Source organism: Erythranthe guttata, chromosome 7 (assembly GCF_056151865.1).
Source record: "Erythranthe guttata isolate IM_541 chromosome 7, IM_541, whole genome shotgun sequence".
In the NCBI taxonomy this organism is placed as follows: domain Eukaryota; kingdom Viridiplantae; phylum Streptophyta; class Magnoliopsida; order Lamiales; family Phrymaceae; genus Erythranthe; species Erythranthe guttata.
In genome coordinates, this window is record NC_142539.1 from 7,353,814 (window position 1) to 7,372,377 (window position 18,564).

Consider the following 18,564-nt stretch of genomic DNA (forward strand, 5'->3'; position numbering starts at 1 on the left):
CATGGCTCCCCCAATATTTCTTAAATCACCCATAACTCTTTGTTGTCTCCACCACTTCCTGAAACCAATAGTCCGTTAGAACTCTATCGTAATAACGTATCCAATGCATTATCCCATTAGAGTTTATAACTACGTTTCAAGGGGGTCAGTGTAATTATCGATACCACAGGGACCTTACAGTTATTTAAGCATACCTCAGGGGTGTGGGTGTAATTTACCCAAATATATATCTATCCGTTACATTCACCTAAACTAGTAAAACTAATAAAATATTGGGTAAATGACAAAGAGGGACATGACAAGGGATTTAAATGCACATTGGTCAACACACAAGACAATCTTTCAAGTAAACTCATCCCTACGTCTTTAGTCTAAAATACCCTCCATAATATATTTTTTATCAATTTCATCCATTATACTCTAACTTTCTCAATATTACACATTGACCCCGGATTTAAACAAATATATCTCATTAACCCCCATTTTAATATTTTTTTGAAAAAATAACTTTTTTTTTTTAGGAAAATAAATTTTTTTCTGAATTTTTTTTTTTCGGCCAGATTCTGGTGTTGACCCTGGCGGTTCTCCGGCGTTGATTTTTTTTTTTTTGAATTTTTTTTTTCTGAATTCTTTTTCCGATCAGTCAACCGCCGTTGATTTTTTTTTTCCTTAAAAAAAGGCAACACCTATTTGCAATCTCAAAATTTTTAAGGGCAAGACCTTATGCAAGACCAAAATATAGATAAATTTACTAAGAGTAAGACTGAAAATTACAAACATAACCTTTTGATATTATTCATTCAAAAAAAGGCCTAATTGCTATTACAAGACCAAAAAAATAAAAATAAAAATATGAAAAATGACCATTCTTCTTCACCAATAAAACCCAACATCTTCTTCTTCACACCCATTCTACACATTTTCTCCATAAAAACTCTTTCACTTTATCCAAAACCCTCAAATCTTACTAAAACTTGCAAACGAGGACATGGACACACAAGACATCAATATGGATGATTCTAAGGTCGAAGAACACAATGTGATAAGAAATAGGGGTCTTAAGATATAGGTCCCTAGTGATAAAATTAATTAGAACTAAATGACAAGTCCAACTAAACATTTGTTTCACATCCTTTATAAAATTCATTCCAAAAGTGCCCCTCTACTCATAAATTCGAAATTTGCATTAAATAAAATTCGAACTGCATTTATCATTTTCTATTATGCATTTAATATCTTTATTTTTTCATTTAACATATTTTATTTTATTTTTGCACACTTTGTCATCTTTGTTTTTTTTTTTTCGTTTTTCACTCAAAATTGTTTGTATTATAAACAGCTTATATGTTTTTCTTATTTTTAACATTTTATTGAAAATTACGAAAAAAAATTAATTTCGTTTTTGTTAAATAATACATCAGATTTTAAAAATACAATGGCATACTATGGTATACTATGAATTTTAAAAATACAGTGCTTTACTATGGTATACTATGGTGTTCTATGATGTACTACGATATACTATGGTTACTATTCTGAACCCTACCGCCAACAACTCACAGCCGTCGCCAACCCTAGCATCCCGTGCGGCCGCCGCCAAACCCTAATCGCACCCGCCGCATCTATACTCACCTACTACCTTTGGAAAACCCTAGATCTGCTATTTTGAACCCAAACCAAACAAAATCTCTTTAAAAAAATAAAAAAAATCAGATTCAATTAGTCGAACATATGGTTTCAACGACATAATCACAGCCCCCCGCACCGCACAACCACTGTCGCAGCCACCTGCCGCCGCCCTCTCCACCACGAGTCCACCCGCCATCGCCGGCCTTCATTGCTACTGGAGAAAACGAGTAAGAGAAGATGGAAAACCCTAGATCTGCTATTTAACCCAAACTAAGCAAACATAACCGCAACCCTCCGCACCCCATCACCACAGGCGCGGCCCTCTCCACCACGACTCCACCTGCCATCGCCGGCCTTCGTTGCTACTGGAGAAAACAAGGAAGAGATAGATGGTTGAGAGAGAAAGAGAAAAAAAAAGAGAGAAAAATATACAGTGGAAGACGTGAGGGAGAGAGATGGAGACTTAGAGAACGTGGGAGAGAAAGTAAAAATAAAGAGAAATAAATCTGAAATTGAAGGAACGTGAATGTATAAGTTAGATAATTTAGGGTATAAGGGCAATATAGGAATAAATAAAAAATTAGGGATGTGGCTCATATATTAATTCAAAAAAAGGATTTAATTAAAAGATTGGATTTAGACTTGTCATTTAGTTCAAATTATGTTTCCTTTGAGGGGCTCTTAGCATATTACCCCTAAGAAATATTGTACTTTCTTAATCTTTGTGATCGTTTTTCTCATTTTTCGAAAATAATTTTCCGTACACAAAAATTCGACGTTTACATGTCGATATGTAACTATAAAAACAACATTATAAAGTCGAATTTTTCAATTTCTGAAAAAAATCAACGCCAGCATGTCGTTTGAATTGCTAAAAATCGACACATTGATGTTGCATTTTGAACAAAATATCGACACACAAATGTCGAAAAAGTGCAGATAATCGACAACAACTTATTGTCGAAATTTAGTGAAAATTCGACACCAGTGTGTCGATGTTTTACAAGGCGGTGGTCGACTTCATTGGCGACGGCGACAACTACGGCGCGGCGGCGAATCTGCAAGTGGTCCTCTTCTTTCTTCCCTCCCTTTTCCAATTGTGTTTTCATTTTTTATTTAAAACAAAAAGGAATGGTCTTGCAAGAGTAATTGATAGAATAAACTTTAATTTTGTTTATATTTTACTAAGGCCATTATAATCTTTTTACACTTAATTTGGTATAATATTTAATTTGATCTTGCCCTAAGTAAATTTTGCGATTGCATATAGTCGCCGCCTAAAAAAAATATTTTAATTAATGTTACTGTCTTTGCCTGCTAATTTACTGTCTCAGACAGTAATATTACTATTTGAGACAGTAATATTATGAATATTACTTTGCGGAATAGTATTATTACTAACATTACTGTCCCAAACAGTAATATTATTGCATGAGACAATAATATTATGGTCGGACACAATAATATTACGGTCGGAGACAGTAATATACAAGCAGGGTAGTTAATCTCTTCATATACCGTGATATATATATCGTGATATGGTATGATTTCAATCAAAACGATACAACTCGTGTTCTTTGATTTTTTGCTACAATTAATGCATATCTTTGATTTTTTTAATCTGAAAAACAATGCAAAATGACAAATATAATTTTTTTTTCATTTAAAACTTCATTGTAATTTCGATGATACTACCTCAAAGAATAAGAATTATTAAAGCTTTGAAGTATGAACAAATCACAATAAAGTCGAATCAATTCTTTGGGATCAATTTCAGGAGAATCTATTCCAATTAAAATCTACTTTTCTTTTCTTTCTCTTCCATTGTTGAAACTCCCCCCCCCCCCCCCCCCCCCCCCCCCCCCCCCCCCCCCCCCCGGTGTGCCAGGTGTAGAAAATAAATAGTAAAAGCAAGGGGCAAAAGGTCATTTCACCGTGTTCTAGAGGAATCGCTGTTAAAAGAGAGTAACCGAAAGGAAGAGAAACACTGAAACGAAGAAAAGGGGATTCTCTCTCTCTCTCTCTCTCTATTCCTTTTTTTCCTCTATTTCTTCTCTCTTCCATTTTGGTCCCATTTTCCTTTTTTCTTTTTTCATTATTTATTTAGATCTCTCTCTCTCAAACACTCTCTCTCTCCTAAGCTGAGGAATATAATATTATAGTAAATCCAATTCCTCCAATTTTCCATGAGAAAAACCTTGTGAAGTAGAACAATTTTCCCTCCTTTTTTTTTTTCCCCAAATTATTAATTTATATATGATTATAGTTCGGCGGCGGTGATCGCAGCCGGAAGGATCAGAAAGCATGCTGTCGTTGCAGAGCGATCCGCGGCAGTACAATCTGAATCTGCATCAGCAGCAGCATCAGCATCAGCATCAGCAAAATGTGGCTAGGGTTCCTTATAATTTCGGCACCGATCATCTTCGGGAAGATTCTTCATTTGCCTTGACCTTCCCGAGTAATATCAAGCAAGAGCTTTCTTGTGAAGGTTTGGAATTTGATTTTTTATACTCCTTTTTTTCTTCTCTGTTTATGTATATTCAATTTCGGAAATTTTGTTTATGGTCTCTTTTTTTAATGAAATGTGGTGATTTAGTTTACACTTCCAATTCTTCGTGTGTTTGTAAGAATTAGGGTTTCGAGTCCCACTAGAATGTTTCTAGCTCTTTTACTGGATACTATGCCCCCAACAGTGAAATTTTATAGTTAAATCCTTTTGGTAGGCTGTGATTTTGATGATCTAAGCATTTGGTTGGGGTAATTCCTGTGTGATTTTCTCCACTTACTACTGATTTTGATGACCTAGACATCTTACTTGGGAAAATTCATTATTCGTTGATTCGGTCAAGCTTCCATTTTTCATATTTTTTTTTGTATATTTTCGCCTCAAACTTTTTAAAGCTCCCTTATCTGAGATTTTATCGTCCGAAATATTTTTTTATGTCGGATGGATTGTAAACTTTGTTTAGACAATATGTTGGTACACTTCTGACTAATGATGCCATGATGCTTGTTGCTTCTGTTTCTTGAAAGAGGCTTATTTTTTAGATAATTGTTCCCTGGAATAAAAACAAATTGCTTTCTTGGATTTTGGAGATTATGGATATCTGATATAACAGTTGTGTTTGGTCAAAAGTTGTTATTATGAAAAACTTTCAAACTTTATATGTCTTTCCATTATATATCACAAAGTTACTTTGATTATCCGAAGTTGGTTTTTCTTGAGTGAGTTTCAACTTTCAGTTATATACTGAATGCTTGGCACATTAGGATTTGAACTTTACAGACACTCCACAACAATATAAAGGTTGTGAGTTTCAGTTTTTGTACGTTTAGAATTTATTTAGGAACAAAAAATTCCTCTATGTATGCATGCATTGGTTTTAATGTAAATCCATTGTTTACTTAAGAACCTCTCGAGTGTAACTAAACTTTGTCGATCTATTATACTCATAAAAAGTTTTAAATTTTCCCTTTCATTATTTGTTTTTACAACAAAATTTTTTGTCAATCATTCAAAAGGGAAAATTACTTTGTCGAAGTAAACAAAATTTTCCGTTTGATTATCCCTACGTCTTTTACCAGAACCTGTTTTAATCTGAATGAGATGGGTCATCGAAGTGTTTATTTAGACCTGGTCAATATAATACGTTCAGTGCCGTAAGTATGCTCAGGCTCATCCTTAGTTGTTTTAAGTTATATTCTAGGTTCCTGGACAAAGTTGTGTTGATTTTCCTTTTTTTTACTGGTTCAGGAGAATTTAAAGATAAGGTGGTGCTTTAACATTTATTTTAATTGATTTGGAATGACTGCTGAATGAAACTATTTCTGTGGTCTTATCTATTTCCAGCATTATTAAGATATTTACTACTGCAGACTTTCTTTTGATTTTATTTTTGTTGGTTGTTATCTGAGGTAGAATATGACTCTTTATAATGGATATTAGGCTCCGTGTGTTCATGGTTGTAACAAGAGATGGTTAATATTCTGGACCTTTATGTTAACCTATCACGACATGCATGTTCAAAATTGAAATAAACATTCCCTAGTGTGACGCATCAGTTAGGGGATGGTGTCTGAAATGGCAAATCAATAGGAAATAAAATTCTGTTAGCAGAGGGCAGGTATGGTACTTAGGGGTTAAGAGTATATAGCTACTTTGCCAAACCCATGTGTCATACACTTTGGAAGATGCTTTTAAGTAACATAAATGCGTCACTAAGTATTAAAACGGTTGCAAATAATTGATAACTAGATATCAAGATATAGATGAATTGTCGGACACTAGGACTCTAGAGATGGCTTCTACGGGATTAAGAGGTGGCTCCAGCCCTGTACCACTTTGTCCCGCGGGTTCAAGATATCTCAGAAACCCTAAAGAATTTCTGAATTGTGAAAATCATACAAACACTTACATAGACGAGACAAGAAAAGGAACCAAATAATCACAAAGTTTGTACTGATACCTGGTGAGTGTAACCAAATTCGGACGAGAATAGGAACCTCACAAAATGGATAAGCCAAACTATAGAGTATCCAAAGGGATAGAAATCCTCACCAACTCGTCAAATATTACTCTATGCGCCTTTCGATCACGGTACCAATACCAAATGAATAAGTATTATAATTCGTATAATATGCAGTACCTTACTAACTCATCACATTGACCAACCTGGCTTCTAGAATCTATATTTCCTTTTCTAATAGCAACTCAATATAATTACCCAAGTTAAGCATATAAAGAATTTCCTTTGTGTACACAAGTAAGTATAATTATATATATTAATAAAGCATCTCAAGAGTTGCAAAGATACTCGGGAGTCAAAAGAACAATTATAGTATTTCAGACACATATATATGTTATATATATATTAATGAATATGTTTACTTTAAGTAGTTAATAACATAAAGCTTTTGGTCTTTATCCTATATCAATCAAAATCACCATGTCTCTATCCATAACAAAATACTTCCTTGTTTTTGTTAACATTTTAGAAATAGATATTAGCTTGAAATGACCTGAGTTAACTGGTAGAAGTTGAATGAACAAGATCAATGAATTTACTAACACTTGGTACAAGGGGATATAATTACCTAGAGATAAAGAACAAAATAAAAGGAAAGGTTACCCTTATGCAATCGAACAAACAATCGAGCAAAGGAATGAGGTTAAGCTTTGTTACCTTATCATTTCAATCTCGCCAAACAAAAGTCGGTTTCTCTATACAGATCAACTATTTGTATTTACTAACTTTGTTGACTTTCTATGCTTCTAGTACTTCCTAGTCGCCAGTGTTGTCATGAGGCGAGGCGAAATATTTATGTTTCGTTTAACAGTACGTCATGCGCGGAATAAGTACTTCCTATCCGGTCGCCTGATAGCAGGCGTTGAGAGACGTAGGCAGTTGCTCATCTTTTCATTTCCTTACCCACTAAGTCCCTATAAAATATACGTAGATAGCCTCTTTCTAATTGAATTGTTGATTAACTTGAAATGACGTATTCTGCAGCGGTATATGTAGATGGGAATGAATAATATTATCTTATTTTAATCAATTGATCATTATATGTAATTTAAATATTTTAGTGTGTGCGGGGTATTTTGTTTGTTGTTAATGTGTGCTTGTGCATTATGTATGGTCCACCGTTCTTCTCATTCTCGATTATTTATTATCTAGTACTTACCAATTAAAGATATCACTTAATTACTAATATATGTGAATTTCTTATCTGAAGTATTGATAGTATTAATAAATACATGTACATTTGTCAAACACATTCTAGGGAACAATATGACGTAATTAAAGATTAGAGGGTTTCAACAGATCACCATATGCTTCTATTTCTCTTTTTTTCTTTAGAAACAGTTAACTGCCAGTATATCCATTTTATTTTAGTGCTGTAAATGTGCGGCTCTTTTTCCATTTGAAGTGAAGTTGCTTTTTTTTTTTGTAACTTTCTTATTTCATGTGATGCAGTTGATGAAGACATGCTCTTGAACCATGCTCATCAAAATTACATAGCTGGCAACTATAAGCAGGCCCTCGAACATTGCACGATTGTATATGAGAGGAATCCACGTCGCACTAATAACCTTCTCCTGTTGGGTGCAGTTTATTATAAGGTTACTTTTTGGTTCGTTCTTGTTATTTTCATCGGCATCACTGGATTTCACCAATATTTGAAGCTGAGATTTGTGCCATTTTTTTTAGTTACGCGACTTTGATTCGTGCATTGCTAAGAATGAAGAAGCTCTTCGGATTGATCCACAGGTTGCTGAGTGCTATGGAAACATGGCAAATGCTTGGAAGGTATGTGTTTGTGTCGTTAAAGATTCTTGCTTCTTCGGCAATGGAGATGCTGATGTGTGTCATTTCTGTTGCTCTATTTTTTTTGCAGGAGAAAGGCGAATTTGATACAGCCATTCGTTATTACATGATTGCCATTGAGGTCCGTCTGCCTTTATGATAGATTTTGAATTGTAGCTGTAGGAACTGTTTATATTTTCTTGCCCAATCCACTAGAAATGCAAAACGAAATGTATAAATATTAAAAATAAACAATTACCTGTTGCTGAGAGATTAAAGTTGAACTAGTGTCGCGTGTCTCTTTTATATTACCTCTATAAACCAACAAATAACTGAAACTTGTGAAGTTTGTACTGTATTTATTACATTATATTCAAAACCTCATAAATCTTTTAACTATTTTTTGAGAAGCTTGAGATTTAAATAAACCTCATTATAGTCCATGTTTTTGGTGCTTCTTTTTGTGAAGGCATGCCAACTCACCATGCCACTATGTCCTTTTGTGAATGTATAGAAGTTTTATAGTGTGAAACGAAATATCTGTTATGTTTGAGGATAGGATATTTATTGAAATGGATAGTTGAAGATGTGTTGGTCTAACAACAGTTTCAGAGATAATTGCTGGAGGAATATTAATGATTTATTGCCGATAAGGCTTCTTTTAATGTGATACGTGATGGAGGGATTATTATCTACAGTGATCTTGGTGAAAGTCTAGATAGCTTCTGACATTCTATATGTTATACTTAACCATCCAAAACTGGTGTTGATTGGTTAACTTCTCATAGTGATCATTACTTTTACCTAATCACTCACTTTCTGGATGAAGTTGTTGTGATTTAGTACTGACGGAGTAGGTTTGTTTCGAAGGTTCCTCCTTTACTTTGTTGATTTTTACGTTCTTTCGGATTGAATTCTTTTTGGAGACCTTTATGGTTTTTACCTTTCTCTAAGTAGTCATTGCAGTGTGAAGTTAAGCGTGCTATGACCTGCTCTAGCTTAAAGTACTATCTATGTATCTTTGAATTTTATAGAAGGCAAGAAAACTTGCACACATCTTAATGATAATTCATGTCCCAGAGATGTCTATTTGCCAAGCTGCACTATCATCATGACCACATAATCAGTTGTTTCTGCGTATTAATTTATCCAAGAGATTATCTGCTTCGCTAAGCAAGTTCATATTATTTTTCGAGGATAACTCATGCCCAAATACATAATTATAAGGTTTTAAACAGAATCGAGCTTCTGTCAAATTACACTTTCTGTATAGTTACGCTTGCCTCGTTGGTTTAGCTGGTTGCATTGTACTTTAATTGTATGCTATTGGCTGTGTATTACCTCTATATTTTCTCATATGAACAAAATGCAAGGGAAGGAAAGGTGGGTGGGTGAGGAAGATTGGTAAGAGATCATGTTCTCATCTTCTTGCACGAATAACCATCTTTCTTCAAATTTATTTGCAGCTTCGGCCTAATTTTGCGGATGCATGGTCAAACTTAGCTAGTGCTTATATGCACAAAGCAAGGCCATCAGAGGCTGCTCAATGTTGTCGTCAAGCTCTTACCCTAAATCCTCGTTTGGTAAATTTCCGCATGTGGTTTCTGTAGTATCAGTTCCACTTTGTAGATTTTCTCCTATTATTTCAACCTGTGTTTGTTTTAGGTTGATGCTCACAGTAACCTGGGGAATTTGATGAAAGCTCAAGGATTAATGAAAGAGGTAAGATACCAGATGGCATGTATTTTCATACTGGCTTTCATATCCTGGGTCTAATTCTTTTATGAGTCTGATTTGATGTAGAATTATGTGAAGCAATAAGATGATATAATAGGATATTAAGCTTCTAGATTATTGCATTCAAGTTCTGGTTTTCGATATTTTTCTTTTGTCCAACAGATGCTGAATTTTATCTCTCTATATCTATATTGGGTCCTGAAACATAATCATCTTCCGTGCAAGAATTTGGTCTCCTCTGAGATGCTTTCCTTCTTGATGCACTTTCTTTTTTTTCCAAAGCAGCTTGTGATCTCAACTTGTGCCTTAAGTTAATCATTCTTCATTTCAAAAGAATATTATCTATATTTCTTGTTCAGGCATACAATTGTTATTTGGACGCACTTGGCATACAACCCACTTTCGCTATAGCATGGTCTAATCTGGCTGGTCTTTTTATGGAGCTTGGTGATCTAAACAGGGCCTTGCAGTATTACAAGGTAGTAAAATGTATTTTGGATCCATGGTAGCATATGTTCGGTTGTATAGCCTTTTGGTGTCCTTCTTACATGGTTTCCATTCTATTTCTAGGAAGCTATCAAGTTTAAGCCAAACTTCTCCGAAGCCTACTTGAATTTGGGAAATGTTTACAAGGTAAGTTTCTTGCATTTTTCTTGTGAGGTTGGGTAGCTGCAAAGGCAAGGACAGAGAGACAAGTATTCTTTGTGTTTTCTAGGCCTTGGGAATGCCACAAGAGGCTATTTTATGTAATCAACGAGCCCTGCAGTCACGACCAGACAGTGCTATGGCTTTTGGTAAGCGATCGTATCTGGAATATTTTGTGGTAAATGTGTTAGACTGTTATCTCCACAGTTAACCGGAGTGTTTTTCGGCTGGCATTACATGTAGGTTGCCTTTTTGAGTGCAGTATTTATGAATTATGATACACTTTTTGAGATATTCTTTGTCCAATATAAGTAAAAGAAAGGTGAAAAAGAAGGATATATCTGAAAATTTGTGTTTCTTCTTTCTCAACTAAGTTTCTCATCCTCTCTCATGATCACCACCTTCTTTTTAATCTCTTCTAATATACTAAAATTTATCAAAGTTGTATGTTAGTAAGTGAAATGGAAGTTATATTATGTAGTAAAAGATCTATCGGTTTATTCTTTCAAATAACTATGCACATGCACAGTCCTACTAGTATAGTAGTACATAAACTTTAGCTGCTACAATTGATATCCAGCCATTGTCTTCCTGTGGTAACCAGGTAGTATGCTTCCTGTCTGGTTTGGAGGAGATACAAATGGCTAAAGTTTGCATTTTTCACCCATAAAATTTTTAGAAATTCTTCGCAGTAAAGTGGTTAATGTCACTGTCAAATTGTTTTGGAGTTTTGATTTTATAAAGTAACTGCTGCAGGCAACTTGGGCAGTATATATTATGAACAGAGCAACCTTGATATGGCAATACTTAACTACAAGCGAGCTATTGCTTGTGATGCTGGATCCCTGGAGACATATAATAGCTTGGTTTGTATTACAATTCTACTACATGAAGAACCCGTTCAATATTTTTCCTGTTTTGCATAATTATGATGAATATAGCTGGTTAATTTTTTAATTCTTTTGGATGCACTTGTGTTGCCAGGGTAATGCATTGAAAGACGCTGGAAGAGTAGAGGAAGCAATCCATTGCTACCGAGTTAGTTCTCTTTCAATGTTATCATAATACTTATTCTGCATTTGTTTTTTCGTATATACTGAGAACCATTTTGTTTGTTAATGAAGCAATGCCTGTCTCTTCAACCTAGTCACCCTCAAGCCCTTGTCAATCTTGGAAATATTTATATGGAGTGGTATGTTTTGACCAACATGATATATTTGTGTTCATAATCGCATGCTTCTTTCCCCTCATTTTTTCTATTATGTTGGTAATCCCAATCTTTGAATTCTTTCTAGGAACATGACGAGTGCTGCAGCTCAATGCTATAAGGCAACACTATCTGTTACAACAGGGCTTGCTGCTCCTTTCAATAATTTAGCTATAATATACAAACAACAGGTTTGATTCCAATCTGTTTTCTTTAAAATTGTCGAACAGAAGCATCTTTAGAATTTCAGTAATAGTTATGTTCGGCTAGGAGCCGTTGCAGGAGTTAATGATGATATCAATTTTTATTCACTCTTTAGCATGATGTTGATAAGAAAGATGCTACTAATTTTGTTTGAATATAAATTACAGGGTAATTATGGAGACGCAATATCTTGCTATAATGAGGTCCTCAGAATCGATCCAGCAGCAGTTGATGGCCTTGTGAACCGGGGTAATACTTACAAAGAAATTGGGCGAGTTAATGAAGCAATTCAAGACTATCAGCATGCTATTGCCATCCGGCCAACCATGGCTGAGGCTCATGCTAATTTGGCTTCTGCTTACAAGGACAGGTACATATGTAGTCGCCAATAGACATTTATGAAAATTGCACAGCGATCTTTCATTTCATAAATCCATGAATGATCGAATCCGTACTCCATGTTTCAACTATCTCTCCCCCATCTTCCATTCTATTTCATAACTTTCTTCAGCTTTATTTCTTGCTAAAAATGCTTACTCCACTGTAGAAGTAATATTATTAGAAGAATATGTACTAGTTTGATCAATCCAAAGAAAAAGTTTGGAACTGTATTCATCCCTTAAAATGCTTGTGAAAATGCACGCTCTATTGTCGCAATAGATATTATTCGAAAAATGCGTACAAGTTTGATCAATCTAAATTCTAAATTTTTTTGATATGTCCGACTTTTTAGTCTTCACCCAGTAAATGACATAAGTCAGAAATGATCAACAATTTGCTATGATCTTCATGCTGGAATAGGTCAATCTCAAAATGGTGTAGTTCCATTCTCAGTAATATTTTCTATTGCACCATAAAATTTCCTGGTAAAAAATATTCTATTTCAACTTTATTACAAATTTCATCAATTTGAAAGACTTAAAAAGCACATTCTGAGGATTCAAATATGAAGTGAAAGTGAAAGTTCCGTTTTCTTACTGAACTTGCTATCAAACTCTTGTCGTTGAGAATTAATTATCGAATAAAAGGTATCCATTTGATATAATATCATACTTACTTGCAATAGCTTGGTGTTCGTCTTGAATTATAGGTTAAGAAATTTCAGTCCCGTATATAATTCAATTGCTAAAGTTTTTAGGGGGGCCACAGTACTATAGAACTTACTACTTAGTAATAACAGTTGGGAGAGGGGGGTTGGCGTGCATGGCTCGTCTACCTCCGCTACTGCCCGCATAGATCGTGTAGAAGTAATCATTAAAATCTCTAAGCAAACATAGGATTTTCCATGGGTCAAGCATATTTTTTTTATCAGAAGATTTTTAACCTACTTATGGTTTGATTAATGTGTCACATAATGCTTTGCATACCTTGTTTTTCACCTGCAGTGGTCGTGTGGAAGCTGCGATTAAAAGCTATAAGCAAGCATTGACATTGCGTCCAGATTTTCCAGAGGCAACTTGTAACCTTCTTCACACTTTGCAGGTGTGTGTGACTTATTTCCAGTTTTTTGCTCTTTCTTGAAGTGTGAGTATAGATTATGTTAACCAAGGAAGTTTACCTGACAACATTGTGATTGTGGCTATTCTTCACAAAAAAATATCTTTGGTTTCTGCTAGTTTTCAAATCTGTTGTTATATTGATATGCACAATCAGTTAATTTTCTCATAAAAAAATAATGTAATTCATGAAAGTAAAGGTGTGTAATAAATTCATAGAATTGGAAACTGGGTTTTGATCACAAAAAAGAAGTTCACAGTTGGACAGTGAGGCTTTTGATGTATGTTGAATTAGATGTAATCTCAACTAGTAGAAAAACATAAGAGATCAAGTCATCAGGTATCAGATTGGAAAAAGTTGGTCGTTCTGATTTTTCTATCTAGCTGAACTTGTCACAGATTCAGGTTAGGGGTTCAGTTTTAATTATAAGGTTTTTGAGCTGATTGTATTGATACAATTGATGTTTGACCATTATTGTTTGTTTACCTTTGCTTGGAATGTCAACAAAATGTTCAATGATTACCTTAGGAATCGGACATTGTACGAACACCACATTCTTAGTTCTCCATGATGGCATATTATGCAAAAATGAGAGTTTTCACAGAACCTTTCCAACTGCCTTGATTACATCTTCTGATTCATTTGCAAATCATATCTGAACTGTTTGAAAATTACTTGGGAAATGTTGGTGAGGTTTACTTAAACACGATGACTTCAAGAAATGTATAAAAGAGGGAATTAAAATTCTCAGGTACTGAGTAGATTGTAAGATTTCCGCATGAAATAATGATTTGCTTGGTTGTTAGAACTGCAATGTCAGGTCAAAACAATTGATTTACTTTTATATAGTGATAAGGACACTTAGCATGTTTTACATCATCATTGAATGGAGTGTGACAACTGCACATTGCCTTCGAATGTTGTAGCTGGCCTATACTCCAACATACCAGGCTACCACGAGTTGTGATTCTTAGTTCTGGTTAACATTTAAACAGTTGTTGGGGGGGATTTTGTAGTTTATGGTGCATTACAGTACATTCTCATGTAAACTGAGGTATTATTTATGATTTTATTGGATTTATTCGCAGTGGGATGAGCCGATGAGATGTTTCCTAGGATGGTTTTTGGGAGGGTTTCTGGTTTACGATGCATTACATTCTCATATGCACTGAGCTTATATTCGTAATTGCATTGATGGTATTCATTTTATTCTCAGTAGCTACCTAGTTCGGCTTTCTTTAATATGTTTATCTTGTCCAATGGCGTTGAACTCAGTGTGTCTGCGACTGGGATGATCGAGACAAGATGTTTATTGAAGTCGAAGCGATACTTAGGAGACAGATTAAGGTTAGCTAAAAATCTGTTCTTTAAACTCTCTAGCCCTGTCACACTGTAACCAACAAAAGAGTCCTGGCTTCCTTTATCCACCATTATCAGATCCAAGTGGTATTTTACTACTGTTTTAATTTATTGTAGATGTCAGTTATTCCAAGTGTGCAACCCTTCCATGCAATAGCTTATCCTCTTGACCCCATGCTTGCACTAGAGATCAGGTAACAGGCTTTGCCATTCATTATGTTGTTTGTTTTATATTCAATTTCAGTTTTAAATGTTTTAATTAGTTGTTTTGATATGTGCAGTTGGAAATATGCTGCACACTGTTCAGTTGTAGCATCCCGTTATTCACTTCCACCTTTTACCCATCCTCCACTCCTACCTGTAAGGGGTGGTGGCAGAAATAGCCGGTTAAGAATTGGGTAAGTTCATTTAAGTATCTCCATGTTTGTGCTTCAGACCAATCCTCGTTTTTATCTACTTGAACCAAAAGAATTCTGTGTTGCATCTCTCTCAGTTATGTGAGCAGTGACTTTGGTAACCACCCTTTATCACACCTCATGGGTTCAGTATTTGGCATGCACGACAGAGATAATGTTGAGGTTAGTTTATTTAATGTATTTTAATTGGCTGTAGTTATCTGATTGTTGTCTTGTTACTTGAATAAGGTTGTTTTTTCTAAGGTCTTTTGCTATCCACTTTTTATATATTTTTAGATTGGTTATACACTCTTACTTTTATGGTATTCGTTCTTGTTATTATAGATTTTCTGCTATGCATTAAGTCCAAATGATGGTACTGAATGGAGGCTGCGTATCCAATCAGAAGTGGAGCATTTTATCGATGTGTCAGCTATGGCTTCTGATATGATTGCAAGGATGATTAATGAGGACCAGATACAGATTCTTGTCAACCTTAATGGCTACACTAAGGTATCGTGTGATTGCTCAAGTTTCTGGTTTGTCTTATTGTTTTTTTTTTTTTTTTTGTTATCTTGATTTCTGGATCCTGCCACCTTAAAATTGGAATATGAAAGAAACGGCTGTTGTTTTATCTGCATTCTTGCAGGGGGCAAGGAATGAAATATTTGCCATGCAGCCTGCTCCAATTCAGGTTTCTTATATGGGATTTCCTGGTACTACAGGAGCAAGCTACATACAATATTTGGTCACTGATGAGGTAATATTACTCGTATATCACCTGTTTGGCTTTTACGTAGAATTTTATTTTGATAACTTCCTTTTCGTCAGCTTATTTACTATTTCCCGATTACATTATTTCTAAATCTATAGACTGGTTCAGTTTTGATAGTTTCTCCTAATTCTATTGCAGTTTGTCTCTCCTATGTGCTACTCAAATATATACTCTGAAAAGATTGTCCATCTACCTCATTGCTATTTTGTGAATGACTATAAACAGGTAAACATTGAGAAATTTTTTATCTGTTTCTTTCTTGAACCTGGACTATCAATTATGCTGACTGCTACATATTTTGCTTTGTCTTTAAGAAAAACCTTGATGTACTGGATCCAAAATGCCAACACAGAAGGTCGGATTATGGATTACCCGAGGACAAATTTATATTTGCTTGTTTCAATCAGCTTTACAAGATGGACCCTGAGATTTTTACGACTTGGTAATATGTCGTTAAAGTCATTTTTGGAGATAGTTGATATTTGACGATTGATGTTGTGTTTAAAGGAATTATCTTCAATATGTGCACAGGTGCAATATTCTTAAGCGTGTTCCAAATAGTGTCCTTTGGCTTCTCAAATTTCCAGCTGCAGGCGAGATGAGGCTGCGAGCTCGTATGTTATTTATTATATCTGCCTGGCATCATATCGAAATCGTGAAGAATAAAAATGTCATTCGATCTAAATCTAAATTTTCTTATTTTTTATATTTTTTGTATGGTGCAGGTGCTGCTGCACAGGGTGTACAACCTGACCGAATAATTTTCACGGACGTTGCAATGAAACAGGAACACATCAGACGCAGTGCATTAGCAAACCTATTTCTTGATACGTACGTATTTTCTTAGCTTTTCTGTACAAACATAGATGACTTGATTATAAAATAAAATTTCATTTATTAATTAATTTCTTTCGTGAATAGGCCACTTTGCAATGCACATACAACCGGAACAGATATTCTTTGGGCAGGTCTACCTATGGTTACTCTTCCTCTAGAGAAAATGGCTACCAGAGTTGCTGGTTCTTTGTGTTTGGCTACGGGACTCGGGGAAGAGATGATTGTGCATAGGTAGGCATTCCCCAACTTCGTAACTCTACCTTACCATTCATTTCATGGAAGCGAACTCATAATAAATTTGCTATCGAGATTGTACTTGTCATACGATGAATTATTTAAAGGAAATTGCGCACTAATTTGGTACTGAAGTCTACTCTGTGTCTCGTGTTTGAATTTTTGTAGTATGAAAGAGTATGAAGAGAAGGCAGTTTATTTGGCACTGAATCCTTCAAAGCTCCGAGACCTTACAAACAGGCTGAAGGCTGTGCGTTTAACTTGCCCGCTTTTTGACACAGCACGATGGGTTAGTATATCTACGTTCTTTTATGGGGAACTGCTAATAAGGATTCTTTTTGTTTCATTACTGCTTTATTATATATTTTGATCATACATACATTCGTTGTAAACCTATTTATTCGCAGGTGAGGAATCTGGAGCGTTCGTACTTCAAGATGTGGAATATGCAGTGCGCTGGTCAAAATCCTCAGCATTTCAAAGTTGCTGAGAACGACATGGAATTTCCTTATGACCGTTAGAGATGTATAGGAAAAGAAACAGGATTGTAGATAAAATCAAAAGAGACTTACTTATCAGTTTATCATTTCATAGGTCTGACTGAGTTTCGGTAGATTTGAGACTGCACTACTGTACTTAATTATTAAGTTTAAAATGTTAAGTTAGATGCATTCCTCTGATGAAATGGACAAGTTGATTTTCCTAGCTTTGGATAAAGCAAGGTCATGGTATACTATCATCTAGAGCTGGACGACACTTTGGTTTTATCGGCCAACTGATTCACTTTCGACCCCCTTTTTTGGCCCGATAATTTTTTTGTTGGGTCGGTAATTTTAATATAAATGGGTCTGTTGGTAGTTGTCAGTTTACTCAGAAGTCGGTTGGTTAGGTAATATTTGCCGAAAATAATATATAAAAGAAGTTAAACTCAACAACTCTGTACACAAATTTATAAACTTCTACGTACTATTTCTATTTTAAAATTGTTATATCATATTCTTCATTATATATTTATTTATTGTAAAAGTTTAATACAAAAAGATACTCTTAATTTTAAAATTAAGATTTTTGCAACATAAATTTTTCCACAATTGTAAATATCTTCTGAAAAAACTTTTAAAAACATTTTATTATTGTGAAAAACAAAATTGAATAAATAGATGGTTGATAATACTACAAATGTCACCATTATTCTTTACTCAACAAAATCTGTTGTCAACCATTATATGATCCATAATGGTAGGGTCGGTAATGGTTTTCAAATATTCAGTTAGGTAGGGTCGATAATGGTTTTCAATATTCAGCAAAACTGAGTGGTCGTGTCGAGTAGGTAATTAGTCGATAATTGCCCGACTAGAACCATGCTCAAGCCTACTACATCTATGATGTTTTTTTTTTTTTTTTTGCAGTACGGCTGGTTTTTCGTGTGACCTAGATAGATAAATGGACTTGTTTTTGTACAATAGGTGAAAATCTTTAAAATGGACCCCTATACTTTTTAAACATGGTTAAAAGTTTCAGTTCATATTCATGATCAGGATCTAACTTTTCACACACTAAATACATATTTGAACATATTTTTCCAATCACTCGATCATGATTTTTATCTTGCTGATGTGTCAAGTTTAGTCACATATAATAATAGGGGTTTTCCCTTTTTATTTTATTAGATAAATTACTAGATTTGGCCATGGATTTGAATATTCATACCTTGTATGTGTATGAGATCACTAAATA

At 34.7% G+C, this 18,564-nt stretch overlaps 1 protein-coding gene across 1 annotated transcript; it reads left to right on the forward strand.

Moving 5' to 3' along the window:
* The first annotated feature begins 3,307 nt into the window (after positions 1-3,307).
* Positions 3,308-17,638, forward strand: SEC (Tetratricopeptide repeat (TPR)-like superfamily protein). The gene is made up of 28 exons (XM_012992500.2): positions 3,308-4,117; positions 7,608-7,753; positions 7,842-7,940; positions 8,029-8,079; positions 9,404-9,520; positions 9,603-9,659; positions 10,034-10,153; positions 10,245-10,307; positions 10,390-10,468; positions 11,076-11,185; positions 11,304-11,357; positions 11,444-11,511; positions 11,615-11,717; positions 11,898-12,100; positions 13,116-13,212; positions 14,503-14,574; positions 14,704-14,780; positions 14,868-14,984; positions 15,080-15,164; positions 15,327-15,494; positions 15,631-15,741; positions 15,895-15,981; positions 16,071-16,198; positions 16,288-16,370; positions 16,482-16,587; positions 16,678-16,824; positions 16,996-17,116; positions 17,235-17,638. Exons 1-28 carry the CDS (start codon positions 3,934-3,936, stop codon positions 17,346-17,348), a joined length of 2,967 nt encoding a protein of 988 aa, XP_012847954.2. The 5' UTR covers positions 3,308-3,933; the 3' UTR covers positions 17,349-17,638.
* The last annotated feature ends 926 nt before the right edge of the window (positions 17,639-18,564 follow it).